The 14,881-nt window shown below is 43.5% G+C and overlaps 1 protein-coding gene across 2 annotated transcripts; it reads left to right on the forward strand.

Moving 5' to 3' along the window:
- Positions 1 to 337: 337 nt before the first annotated feature.
- LOC119657016 lies at positions 338 to 8,890 on the forward strand. 2 transcript variants are annotated; one of them, XM_038063764.1, is made up of 3 exons: positions 338 to 407; positions 508 to 643; positions 8,207 to 8,890. In XM_038063764.1, exons 2-3 carry the CDS (start codon positions 525 to 527, stop codon positions 8,733 to 8,735), a joined length of 648 nt encoding a protein of 215 aa, XP_037919692.1. In that variant the 5' UTR covers positions 338 to 407; positions 508 to 524; the 3' UTR covers positions 8,736 to 8,890. The 2 variants fall into 2 exon arrangements, with proteins under 2 accessions (XP_037919692.1, XP_037919690.1); XM_038063762.1 differs by lacking the exon at positions 338 to 407 and having other exon boundaries at positions 414 to 643; positions 8,207 to 8,820.
- The last annotated feature ends 5,991 nt before the right edge of the window (positions 8,891 to 14,881 follow it).

A 14,881-nucleotide genomic window follows, 5' to 3' on the forward strand; every position in this document is an offset into this window, starting at 1 on the left:
TCAAGTTTCCTCTAAGGGCGTTCAATTGGTGACAGCGTAGTTTCGGTAAACCCAAAGTATCTTGTTATTCAACCGTATGCTGGTAGATCCTGTGTGCAGTATATGTGTTTCTCAAATAATTAATTTTAATATCGATGAGAAATCATATTTTTCTTTAATGAGCCTTTCGACGCCATCCAGATCAAGCCTATGACCCATTCAATTACGATTAGATAGAGAAGAAAATTTAGTTATAAACATCTAGGCGTAGTTGAGATGATGAGGACCCGTACTACCGATGCCATTGTGTAAGGTCGCGTAACCCTGTCCTGCATTAGCCTGCCTTACCGACATATGCCTATTATGCAATAGTTTTGACACAATAACTTACTTGACATTCAGAAAACGACCAGCTGTTCATTTTTGAGGTTAGTTTGGTTTGAGACCGCCTTCATGGGGATTTTATAGTTAAAACTTGTAACTAAGAGCATTGATTAATTCTAAATTGTCTATCGTTTTATAAAAAAGGTGATAAATGTCGAAATATGGCTTTACTTAAAAAAAAATTAACCGAGGTTCCGGATGATGCTGTTGTGCTTTCCGAAAGTGAAGCTCTGGAATATGAATGGAAATTAATAAGAGGGTGGAAGAATCCTTCCGACGTGTAAGTAGAAATATGCAGGAAAATGCAGCTGCGTATTTAATTCCACAGTTTGAATCTGTAGAATGCTAAGTTTTCTTAATAAATTTTGCCCCATACATGATATGCTTTGCAAAATACTTTGGACAAGTTTGAAATAAATCGGGACGAATTTAGTCACCGGTCAAACGAGACCTGGAGAGCGCTGTAATTAAATGGAGAATTTTGTAAAAAAAAACTTTCTGATAAGAACGGTTAATTGAGAAAAAACTCAAATTGTAATTAGTTTTCACAGAGGGGATCTTCCACAGACTATCCATATTAAGGATTTATTAGTGACCTAGAAACCTTATCACTAAACGAGTTTCTTTTTCAAGTTGTGGATTCTTAGGGTTTGACCCCATTTATTTTCAGATAGCTTTCCAAAATACGGAAATGCATCATTCTTGTAACATTTGTATTTATAATTCCAGTCTCCCTGTGAATTTTGTTAAGGAACATTTCTTTGTGTTTATTCTAGACCTACCTTAATCTACTTTCCTATTCTCATTTGCCGACCCACGATTACCTCAAAACATGTTTAAGAGGTCAGTCCTGTTATGCAAACACTCAGCATTCTACAACACAATATTGACCGACAAGTATGTTCCGCATATCGTAATACAAAGCTTCCACTTTCCATTACAATATCGGTTACACACTTCCCGGTCGCGCCCAATGAGTCACCTCATCTTTCCCACCTTAGATGAAACTATCTTTGAGAGCGACCTCACAGTTGGCCTGTTAAATGATACTACTAACTTAATTTTACTGCAATTACTATATATTATCATTAATTACTCGTTACAATGCCTTTTACCCCAAACAATATATATAAAATAGATAGTTTTCCTATTAATATAATTCACTTAATTTAAACAATGATCGATATGCCGATGATTTCTGTGGACAGTGTTCAATATCGCTGGGTGAAGCTATTTCTCGTCGAGATGGATGTTGCTGACATTCGGTACTATTCTTCCCTGATAAAGCCTGGCTCGTAATGATGCTAACTCCTCTTGTTGTATGGTGCCTGCGCGTGTGTCCAATGGCAAAGGTGGTGGAATCGGAATGTTTACTGGGCGGCTCCTCGACAGGTTGCTGCTCGATAAGGGTGTTCCTTTTCTTAGTATATCCGTTGCTGGTTGTCGACCGAAGACCCTTTTTCTTCATTTGACTGATGCCGTCCTACTGACTTAATCGATTGATCTCGTCCTGCTGTCCTCCTCCGCCTGACAAATGCCATCAAGGCCACTGCAATGATAATAACGAACATAATGCTTAATGTACCTGTTGATGTGTACATATGCAGTCTTCCCCGAGTTTGTCGAACGAATTCCTCCTCCTTAACTCGTCTTGCTAGCTCCTCCACCGCCCGACCTTCGCTGCACCACCGCTCACCTAATCCTTCGGCGCTCAGTATGTGCAAGGGTCTTGTTTCGTTAAGTCGCACGAGTTCACGAATCTCTTCCGGCAACGGTTAAACCACGTCACAGCATTGACCCGTATGAATGAGGACCTCTTTCTTTACTACATCTTGCGACGTCAAGCGGAACTCGTCTGCCCGTAAAACGCACCGCTCTCCAAGTACCAACACTCCCATTCCGCTGAGAGTGCTATCCTCTCCTTGCCCATCTGAGCAGAGGAGCGTAACTGCCACTACCTTCCTCAGGATAAAAAGCCAGTGATTACTCGTGCTCATTTTAATTATTCCATCCCAAGGGCTAGCCCAACTGCTACGGGCCTCGGAAGATAGAATCCAGTTTACTAGATCTTCGCGTATCTTTCAGTAGGACACTATCACCAATGTGTACCTGAATAGAATTCATCTTCCTATCGTACCCCCTCTTAGATACCCGCTTAGTGTTCATCAAATTTTCTTTCGCATGCTTGAAAGCAACTTGCAGTTTCCTACGCAGCTGCTTATGGTACAGTTGGTCATTGTAAATCGGCTCAGGGGTTCTCTTGAGACTATTCGGTATATCTGACACAAACCCGAAAAGAGTTTTCATCGGGCGTTCCAGAGTAGGGCGTGTTATTGTAGGCGTGAGCCGCGGTCCTGAGGTATTCGTCCCAATCTCCAGGTGCATCATCCACGAAACATCTCAAATAGTTCCCCAAGGTCGAATGTTGCCTTTCTACATCATTAGACTGCGGATGATATGCTATCGTTTGCAACTTCTTCACATTCAAAAGTTTACATAAAGACTTGAAAACCTCACCTGTGAAATTTGCCCTTTGATCCGTCACAATGGACCGTGGTAAAAAATAGCGACTAATTATTTCAAACAACACCTTGGCCACGGTATTAGCTTCCTGGTCAGGCAGTGCAGCGAAATCCACAAACCTTGTCAAGTCGACAGAATGTATTTGTGATCCCTCGGGGTCTCAGGCAACGGTCCCACCAAATCGATATATATCTTATCGAATGGCCCGTCCGACACCGAAGTAATCACCAACGGCATCCTCGTTTGACTATGATTTTTGTTCTTCTGGCATTTGAGACACTTGACCACATGTCACTGGACGTCTTTTTTATCCCCTTCCATCTGAAAAACCCTCTGACTCTAGCGAAAGTTTTGCTGGCCCCAAAGTCCGTACTTCCTCTGGACTCCTTATTTCTTGCACGTCTTGCCTCTCTCGGACCTCAGGCCGTCCCAACTCCTCCTTATCAGTGGGCTTTTCACCTTTTACTTGCGCCTGTCCTGTTGATCGCGTTACCACTAAGCAATCAGACCCCGGTTCTGCTGAGGCTTCTCGCTGTACCAACCTACTCAAAGCATCTGTATTCCCTATCTTACGGCCCGGCCTATATAGCAATTCGTAATCATACTCAGACAATTTCTGTTGAAGCCGAAGCATCCGGCTAGTGGTGCCTCTAACCTTTAGCATTCCTTTCAACGGCCTGTGATCCGTGAACATTTTAAATGGCCTCTCCAGTGCCAAAATTTCTCGCTCAGAAGTTGAGTAATTCCTCTCCGCTGGGTTTAGCATACGACTCGCATACCCCACTGGCCGTCTCTCCTGTTCTAGTACCGCACCCAGAGCTTCCCCACTAGCATGTCATCAATGTAAATTCCTTATCAAATTGCGGATACGCCAAGACGGGCCGCGAGACTAGTTCTTTCTTCAGTCTCTCAAAAGCCTTCTCGCACCCTTCATCCCATACGAACTTAACGTTTTGCCTCACCAAGCGATTAATAGGGGCCGCAATATTCGCAAAACCGGGTACAAATCTTCTCTAGTAATTGGCCAACCCAAGAAATGATTTTATCTGCTTGGGGGTTTTCGGCCGCGGGAAATCCCTCACTTTCTCTGTTAGTTTCGGATCGGGTTTAATTCCATCTTCTGAGCAAACATGCCCCAAATAAGTTACCTCCTTTCGCAGAAACTGAGACTTCGCTGGCTGCAGCCTCAGCCTAGCTTCACGGAATCGTTGAAATATCCCCTTCAATTTTCGGTTGTGCTCATCCAGGTTTTTGGCAAACACGACTACATCATCCAGATGTACAAAGCATTTTATACCCTGTAAGCTTGACAAAACCTGGTTCATCAAAGACTGGAGAAATGCAGGAGTAGTTTTAATACCAAAAGGTACCCTCTTAAACTGCAGGTGCTGGTACAAGAAACTGAATGGAGTTTTACATCTATCCTCCTGATCGATAAGCACTTGGTGGTGCGCCAAATCGAGCGTAGAGAATTATCTTGAGTTCCCAAGTTCATCCAAGGATCCATGGATATGACATAGGTACCACTTTAGTGTTGGCTCCGTCCTTCCTCCGACCGCCAGAGTTTATAGTCAGACAAATACCCGAATTCAGGCCTAAGGTTCCTAAGCTTCACTTCCTTTTCATTCACGTTGATGAGCTCAACGAAAACCGTCCCTTTTCGAGGTTTCACTACGGCATTACTTATAAATACACCCGGCACTACTTTCTGACGAAGACAGATTCGGGTCTCTTCAAACTCTACGGGTAACTCAACGATCCTTTCCTTCCTAGGATCTACCCCAATATTCCCTAGCTCTGCTTTCCTTCGTGTGGAATCTTCCCAGTTTTCAAGCTCCGACGCTACGCTGTTGCTGCTTTTTTCCGCCCACTGCAGCTCTTCTTATTAACCTGTCGATAAACCTTCCTGGATACCGCTAAAATTCCTGAAATACAATCAATGATGGCGCGCCCCTGCAAGAAGTCCCTCCCCCAAATTCCATCATATAAAAGGGACTCCTGATTCTCAACCACATTAAAATCACACACACTATTGTAATACAAAGCTTGCACTTTCCATTACAATATCGGTTATACACTTACCGGTCGCACCCAATAAGTCACCTTAATATCAGCCATAACAGTCAATTTTCGGACTTCGTTATTCTCATGTGATCGTAGTCGGTGGTTATGTCTTTGCTTGGTCTTTGATGATTTCATTAACCAACTGTACTTTTAGGTCCCTATGCAGATCCTCATTACGAATGAACCAGGGAGCGTCTACTATGCTTCTAAGTACTTTATTTTGGAACGTTTGAATTATCTTCAGGTTTTATTCTTTGGTACAGCCCCAGATCTGGATGCCGTACGTCCATACGGGCCTTAGGATCTGCTTATAAATTAGCAGATTTTGTCTATGGTCAGCTGAGAACTCCTCCCCAATAGAAAGTGCATCTGTCTGAATCTGACATTTAGCTCGTCTTTCTTTCTTAGGATCCTTTTGATGTCTGGATGGCGGTTCGAATCTCACTGGTGGTAATGGGATTTGTTATCGTGACTGGATGTCGGATACCGTCGCCTCAGCTGTGAATGAGTACCTGAGTCATATCAGGGCAATAATCTCGGGCGAGCGTAATGCTGACCACATTGCCTCCTACAGTGTACTGTAGTGTACCACTACGGTCTTGAACGAAGTGCTCTAACACACTTCAAGGCCCTGATCCAATATGGATTGTTGCGTCAACGATTATTTCCGAGTTATCACAATCTCGGCAGATGCCAGATCCTACTTACTTAAAAACTAAAGGGGCACTGGTGGTGGTGGCCGGTGGTAGGTCAGTGGGAGAATCCGTCGAGTACTCCCCGCAACATCGAGTACGTATGCAGAATAGTGTACTTCTGCATGGTTTGAACCAGACTGTGCGAAAGTCCCAGGACATCAAGGGAAGCCGTGAGGGATTTAGGTACAATACCTGTAGCTGACAATATTATGGGAACTACAACCACCCGCTCGAGACGCCAAATTTCTCTGATTTCACGAGCCAATGGTTCATAGTTCACCTTCTTCTCCACGTATTTCCGTTCAATGTTGCTATTATGGGGGATAGCAACATCAATAATATACGCGGAGCGACCCGTCTTGTCATCTAACACGTCAGGCTTGTTGTGTGCGGTATGGCGATCAGTCTGAACTTGCCGGTCCCAATACATGCTGTAAGCAGAACTATCAAGTACTGCTTGCGGCTCATATCGGTAAACCGGACATGTTCCCGTGATCAGCCCATGCTTATATGCAAGGTTTTGATGGATAACCTTACATACAGCATTATGCCTGGTGATGTATTGCACCGGTGCCATAACAGTACAGCCAGAAATAAGATGGTCCAACGTCTCTAACGCCGAACCACACATTCTGCACTGGTCGTTCTCCACCCGTTCTTTCATGATGAGCTTTTTATAAGCTCGGGTGGCGACCACGCCATCCTGAATGGCACACATGAACCCCTCCGTTTCAGCAAAGAGCTCCCCAGCACACAGCCATCTGTTCGACAGATGCAAATCGACAAATGGCTGCCAAAGCCAATTCACGTGTTTACCGTGCATTGCCTTCGACTTCCATTCATCGATCCGCTCCTGGTCCGACTTCACCCCACTCAGAGGATTGAAAGATCGATCCTTCAAGTTAAGTGGAGTCAGTCCACAGTCTGCCTTACAAACAGCCGCATGCAAGAGGCTCGCCTGCTCTTTACTGTAAAAATAAGCGCGTAGCGAGTCGACTTGGCGATGATGTTGTGCCGCCACGTCAACCACGCCCCTACCTCCGATGTCACGAGGCAGATTCATCCGCTCCACGGCAGACTTTGGGTGATGCATTCGAAATTTGGACATAGTTCTAAGATGGTTGTCAGTACCAGCATACAGCTTGATGTCATCTAGGTACATCAAGTGTGTCAGTTCGCACTTAGCACGTAGCACATATTTTATTGCAAAACCATGCCCTCTAGCATCATTCAGTAGTCATGAAAGGGGGTTCAGTGCCATACAAAACCAAAGGGGACTCAACGAATCCCCCTCCGTATACGGATGGGCTCTGAGGTATTAGCACCCTCAGATGTACGCACCGATAAGGTGGTATGCCACCCTTCCATGACTGTCGCCAAAAACTTTATTAGTTTTGGATGAATGCGATACAGATGTAGGATGTCGATTAGCCAGGTATGCGGAACGCTATCAAAAGCCTTGGCATAATCGATATAGCAACTGAAGAGGTTTCTTTGGCCTCTAGTTGCTTGTCCTACAACTACCGAGTCGATAATGAGTTGGGCGGGTAACCCCCAAAGTCCACCCCAATACTTTTTCGCTTCCGTCACCGAGAACTGTATTGTCTGGGCGCTCTGGGATTCGTTGAGAGATCTGAAAAAGCTCCGCTGGTTCCTCGCGTATGTTGCATTCTGGACACGTTTGGAATAACTTTCGCCATACCGTCTTAACCGACTGCATATGACAGAAAGTTTCTGTTTTAGTGTGTCCAGAATTTCAACTACGGGTGTCTCACAGGGGATGGCATAGTTCCGGTAAACCCTCTGCACTTTATTTCTCACCCGTCGGCTGGCACTGCCAGTGCTGATCTGAATCAGTCTAGCAATGTCCTGCCTTAGTGAATCCCGCCGACGTTCCAGACGAATTTTCCCAAATAAGAAAGTGTCAATGCAGTTTTATTTAGAACACATGTAGATGTGGCCCGCACTAGAACTAATGGAATCGATTAAAAAATAGAATTTGGGCAGCTTTAAAACAAAAATTTCAAAATTGCGCTAATTTTTTTCTAACTTAAAGATCGGAAAAAGCGATCTGGGAAATTCTAGTTCGGACCATGACAAGCGCTGCGATTGTTTAAATAAAAAAAATGTCAAAATCGATTCAGCAGTTCCTGAGAAAAATGAGCAAAAGTTTGAAAAACATGTTTTCGGGATAAACGCGTTCAAAATTTCAGATGTTTGCGACCATTCACTTGTTTAAATGTCTTCTATTTAAGACAGGTCTAAAGAATAAAACAAGAAAAGAATCACACAAATTGAACAATAAATGGCTGAACAATCCCAAAAATTATCCGGCATGTCACAAATACAATTCTTATGAAAAATATGCCGTTTTGAGTTTTCTTGTTAGTTGTGACTTTTATAAAATTTCCTGATTTGCCTTCAAAAAACTAAAAAGTTTCACGATTTCTAATTTATTCAGTGGAACATTTAATTAAAATAATTTGCGGTTCAAGATGTAAATTTATAGAATTATTGTTGGAAATGACATTGAAGTCTTCTTCATTTTGTTTTATTTGCAGATGGGCATTGAATTTCGCACCTGGAATATTAGGGGGATTGAGTGCAGCTACGGGCGTTTTTATTAACCATTATTACCGGAAGAAACTGAAACTAGGTCGTTATGGACATTTTTCCACCTACCTACCTATTGTGGTTCTACCTGCTTTGAGTACAGTTATCTTTCATAGAAGTTTCGTTCAACACGCCATCATATTGAATCCAAATATTTGTCCTGTTTGCATCGAAACTCGATCTTGTGCGATTCAAGGAGTCCTTGGTATTGGTTATCCTACAGTGATAGCACCTCTCGCCGCATTCATGTTTGCGACACGCCACTACACTTACAGACTTCCTTCTATTACTGAGGAACCGATAGCTGTTTTGAAACTGTGGAAAAAGTTGACTATGCCAATTTCAGGGAGGTTGGCCTTAGCTTTTGGAGTGCATATGATTGCTGCAATAATATTGACATACAAAGAAATGGAAAATCTATATACTGTGCAAAATAAGTTAATTGAACTAGAAGAAAGATTAGAGAATTCTGCGTAGCACATTTAGTCTCTGATTTTATTTAGTAAATTATGCCATTGTACGATTAGCATTTGTTTTTAGAAAATAGGTTAACTTTGTCTGAGGTGGCGACGTTTTGGCGATGGATATTTTATCGACCTGATTTATATTTGAAATTAAAATTTCAATAAATACGTTGTGTTATTTTGTTTATAATAGTTAATAATTAACTTTCGAAACTGTTGGAGGGGTAATATAATTTCCAATAATTCCATTGTGGTGAGAGAAGTAAGCCTGGTGTGTATAGGCGTTGTTCGCGTTGATGTGAATTTTGGTTTGATACTGTTGAAAAATCCTTATCCTCATATTGAACCTAGGCGGACAGTAGATTGGCTACGGTGTTTTTTCGAAACAAGTTGCTGTTGACGGAATTTAATTCTTGGAGCAGTTGCTTAAAATGCGCATTCAATGCTACTTGAGATTAATTTTCGAGCTACCCCTGTGAGTTTGCCATTAGGGTACTTCTTATCATAGAAATGGTAACCGACAATATTGAGGCATTACATCGATTGCATTTGTTTGTGGTTGTTACATCGGCTAAAGCCATAGGACGTATTTTCAAGGAATTGATAATTTTGGAAGGAGTGTTGTCTTGTGTCGTATTTTACCCAAATGACAAACTGGTTCATTCGACACCAGATTTGACAAGAGAAGCAGTTACACTGGGCATTATTATGTTGATATTGTCGGAAAATATTTCATCTAGTGCAAAAAAGGCTGGAAATATACAGGCACACATACAAAGCTAACAAAACATTTAAACGATTATAACCAATTATATTCATCATGGGCTTTAAGGGCAAAGGTCAGAAACTAAGTCTTATGAATAGAAATTGTTTTAGTCTGCGATTAGCTTACATTCACGATGGAACTACCAAAGCCGATCCGAGAATTAATTGTTTCCACGGGAAATCAAGATAAATCTGTCAGGGAAATTGGGAGGATTGTGGCGCGGCAGGATTCGCAGCATTCGAAATTTATTTCGAATGTTGCGAGCGAATAGATGGCGCGGATCTATCCACTTTGCGTGGCACACCAAGGGAGTGGAAGATCGCAGTAACTATGTTTTTTCAGACCTGTCACTGAATTTAATAATTAAGTTGAAAATTGCTAAAGAATATGGAAGTCCTTTTTGAATTAAAAAAATAGAATTTGAGTTGAGTTTACTGTATAGAATTCGCGTTGAGTTTGCTGTATAAAATTCGCATTGAGTTCGCTTAAATATTTCAATAAAAATAATAAGTAATCATAATTACTTAATTGGATTACTTAATTGGTGACCCCGACGTGATGTTTACCACGGCACTCCACACTCAACTGTAGATGCGAACGCGTGAAAATCGCTTGCCGTACGGTCTACTGATGTTTTGGAAGGATTTCTCAGTCCTTGGAAGTTCTATTTCTGCCGTGTTGCTCGGACGAATTTTTGTCGTTAATAGAACTTCACCAATGTCGGCGATGGTGGACAATTATTCACTGCTGAGGAGGCGGCGATGGTGGCGGAGCCTTCGGCTCCTGCTGCGATAGCGATGGTTGCAGCGGTGATATTGGTGTCGGCTGCGACGGTAGCGGCTACGGCGGCGGCTTCGACCTCTGCGGCGATGGTGGAGTTGAGTGCAGCGGCGAAAGTGGCTGCGGCAGCGATGGCGGCTGCGGAACTCTTACTTATCTCCAATCGGTTGTTGCGGCTGCCTGCTGGGCGATTGTGCTTGCGCAGACTGCGATTTGTTGATGGGGATGATGATGTGCTTGAGTTTTTCAATTTTGCAGGTTCTGGGAATTCGGGATCCTAGTTGTTGATGCTGTTGGTGTGGATACCTCGCTTTGGCGTCCCTGCAGTGGTCATCACTGACCAGGGAATGCAATTTGAGTCCACCCTTTTCTCCGAGTTAGGCAAACTCCTTGGTTTTAAACGCCAGCGGACTACGGCATACCACCCACAATCCAATGGGATGTTGGAACGTTGGCACCGGACGCTGAAAGCCGCCATTATGGCACGCGACGACCCGTCCTGGACGCAAGTCTTGCCTCTCGTCCTACTCGGCCTTCGTACAACCCGCCGAGAGGAATTTGCTGCCAGCCCCGCGGAGCTGGTTTACGGGGAGAACCCAAGACTCCCAAGCGATCCGGTCTTCGACAAGAGATCGGGTCTCACGGAGTCGGGGTTGGTGCGTCTGCTGAGGGACAATCTCCGGCGCATCAAGGCGCCACCACCCACTCGACACTCGTCCATACCTGCTTGTTCGCCCAAGGAACTGGACACATGCACACATGTGCTGATCAGAACGGATGCCGTCCGGAAGCCGCTGCAGCCTCCATATGAGGGCCCGTACCGCGTTCTCGAGCGGGGAGAACATTTCTTCCAGCTCGAGATCGGTGGTCACAAAAGGGCGGTCTCTTTGTCCAGGCTGAAACCCGCGTGCGCCCCGAAGCAACGTCGTGTCCGCTTTGCGGATTAACGGCGAACGAAGTTCGGGGATCAGTCGCTGAAACCCCTAGGTTTCATCTGGGGGCGGAGTGATGTGGCGCGGCAGGATTCGCAGCATTCGAAATTTATTTCGAATGTTGCGAGCGAATAGATGGCGCGGATCTATCCACTTTGCGTGGCACACCAAGGGAGTGGAAGATCGCAGTAACTATGTTTTTTCAGACCTGTCACTGAATTTAATAATTAAGTTGAAAATTGCTAAAGAATATGGAAGTCCTTTTTGAATTAAAAAAATAGAATTTGAGTTGAGTTTACTGTATAGAATTCGCGTTGAGTTTGCTGTATAAAATTCGCATTGAGTTCGCTTAAATATTTCAATAAAAATAATAAGTAATCATAATTACTTAATTGGATTACTTAAGGATTATCATTAAAAATTCAGGTACAGCTTCCAAAATCTTACAAGCGGTGGGCATCCACCCAAAGTAAATAAATTTCTCAAACGAGAAATTCTAAAAAATTACGTTAGCTCCCAAACCAAGTGGAACAAGTTACAGGAAAGTGCTTTTTTTCGGTCGGATTCCTAGGAGAAGAAGCCATATATTAGCAAATTAGATCGTAAGTGCCGTTTGGAATTTGCAAAACGACTTGTGCAAAAGCCACAATCGTTCTGGAAATATGTTATTTTCTCAGATGAAAGCCGGTTTAACCTATTTGGATCAGATAGTCGACAAAAAGTGTGACGAAAAGCGAAAGAAACGATGATATCAAAAAAGTTGAGATCCACATTCAAACATGATGGGAGGAGGTATTGTGGTCTGGGGCTTGAGTGGAAAGGGAGTTGGCGCCTTGCATGTTATATATGGAATTATGGACCAGCATGTCTACATTGACATTCTCAAAAATGATTTGCGGCAAAATACCAATAAATTAGGTCTTGGTACTTCTTTCGTCTTCCAGCAGGATAACGACCCGAAGCATACTGCTACAAAAACAAAGGTGTGGCTGCCGTATAATGCACCCCGGCAGCTGAACACATCTCTTTAGTCCCCAAGCCTTAATCCCATCGAGCATTTATGGGATGAAATTACCGACAAGTAAAGGCAACAGGAGTAACAAATAAAGATGGACTGAGAAAGATGAGTGACGGAGAGGATTCCAATAGAAGTTGCAGGCAATCTTCTAACAGCTGTATTTAGTTTGTAAAATTTTATGTAGTTACATAAGTTACTACCGTTTCCAAATTTTTTTGTATGTATTTTTGCATACACGCACTCTGCTAGTAATTTTAGTAATTTATTCTGGCAAAATATATATTCTTGCTTGTCAAAACTTTCGTGCTTTTCAGTTAACTTTGATGAATATCGGTGCTGTTTGCGTTTTCTTTCGACTTTGATCGTTGTTGGTGGGTGGGGACCTTGTCTGCACATAATGATTTGTCTGGAATTCCGGTCGATGGGAGTTGGGATGATACCCTGATTCACTGCGGTAGTTGCTCAGGTAAGTTGTGTGCCACTACTGCGCACCGTTAGATACAATTTCAACTTTTAAATGTTAATCTCGATGAACTACGAAATTCTGTCGGCTAGCCGATTCGTTACAGTCCTTCATGAGAATACAATGGAAAGCGCGCTTTTCAATCGTTGGTTGCTTCCTCTTCACGCTAAGAAAGGCTGGACATTCCTTATAATCAGCGGTAGGGTTTTAGGCTCATTGAGGCATTTCTTAGCATTCGTTTAAGAAGGCTTGGGTTTGTGAGTAACAGTGAGGATTACTTTCCATCGGGCCGACCCCGCTTGTGAACAGGACAAAGGCTGAAGAAAAAGAAGTGAGGACCACTTTCCATATTCTACATCCATATAACAAGACAGAGATCCATCCAGTTCGGTACCACCCTCGGTAGAGACGGACGGAGATATGCAAGTTTATCGACGCCTTCGATTCTCTGCCCATTAATGCAGATAGAAAGAGTGCGATGAACCTTCAGTCTGGGAACCTTGGTGTTGTTGGCGTTTATCTTCAGTCGAATTCTACTCGTGTCTCATTCCAAATCCCGTGCCATTTAACCGAAATCCATGACACGATGAAAGAAGAAATAGTTTTCATCAGCATAGTCAAGGTGTTTGAGGAAAGATGTCCATTGAACTTCTCCACGCCCTTCGGGCAAGGTAGCATGAAAAACGTCACCGATAACAAGAAGAAATAATATCGGTGAAAAGCTGCAGCCCTGGTGGCCTTCGCTTCGGGTCTGAAATTCCTCTGAAGCTACCTTGGTGCAGCACATGACATTTTGCGCCATCATATGTCGCTGTGATAGTAGCTATTAGTATCTCTGGAATGCCCCTCCTGCGTAGAGCACTCCAGATACACTCCCTGCTCACGCCATCGAAATTGATGGAGACCAGATGAAGCGAAGATCTAAGTTTACTTTGCGCACCAAGTTTTACCCACACCCATCCAATTTTTACATTCAAGTCGAGTGAGCATTTTTGGAAACTTGACTATCATCCTTTCTTCCACTGTCTGGGAAAGTAGCGGGGAATCGTTGTCAGTGTTGTGTAGTAGTCAACTAATTTGTTAATTAGCTAACTGCTCGACTAATAATTGATTAAGTCATTAAGTTCTATCATGATGCGGTCTGTGGTAGCTTCTGCTTCCCTGACCAACGCAATAGCAAACTCCCTTTTGTCACGGCGTACATTACGTTGAACTTTCTGGGATTCCCAGCGGTCAATATAATCTTCAATCCCTTTCGTTCATGGATCTGCTTCCACAATTCCGCAGTCAGATTTTGTGGCATCGACGACCTGTGCGGATGGCAGCCGAATGCTCATCGATAATCTTAGGCTCATCAAGGTAGTTCTCCCATAGTCGCACAACAGATGCATCCCCTGCCGATGTTGAGGTTGGTGGATCGTACGAAAAGTGGCGGACGCAATACGCAAACAAACGTAAACGTTACGCATTCTCAGAAGGCCCGTGCTGATCACAAAGTGGTCAATGTCAGTCAGAACAATCCGATACTGGATTCACGTCTGCTACCAGTTGGTTTTCCACAGTACAAAAGCACATTGCCGTCAGAGGGAGACGAGTACTCTCCAGAGTCGCACCATCTTACTTTATTTAGGCCCAGGATGTCCAGCTTATATCGCTGGATCGCTCGAGTTGAAAATGGCGAGCATTCTGGGGACCCTCGATACCGTTGTCAAGGAGCGTACGCCCATTTCAGAAATAAATCGCAGTACATTTTCGATAGTCAAAGGTCGTCGTCGTGAAGTTACGTCTCTATCCGGTAGCAGCAAAGTTTTGAAATTTGCTGCCCACAAATTTCTATCTCTTAGCAGTTAGTTAAGGAAGATTTTGAATTCATTCTTAAGCCTCAGACCACAGGTCATGCATTATATATACGAGCCATCGATTCCAGTTCTTCCTTTAGTTCCCTCCACGACTTGGGAAGAAGCTTACACTCTTCCTTGATTGTCCGGTGTAAGTAGCCCTAGCGCAACCAATCTATTCTGAAGCAGTGGGTTCTATTGCATAGCAAAAGAGAAATTGTTCCTCTCCTAACGCGCGATCTATCCACTTCCATTTTAGACTTTGATCAACACGTTCGCGGATGCACGTTCAAACATCGACAAAGTTTTCCAATGATACAAGGTAGACATGAGTTGATGGAAATCGGGAGCTTTCAAGTAAT

The sequence above is a fragment of the Hermetia illucens genome, chromosome 5 (assembly GCF_905115235.1).
Source record: "Hermetia illucens chromosome 5, iHerIll2.2.curated.20191125, whole genome shotgun sequence".
NCBI classification, from domain to species: domain Eukaryota; kingdom Metazoa; phylum Arthropoda; class Insecta; order Diptera; family Stratiomyidae; genus Hermetia; species Hermetia illucens.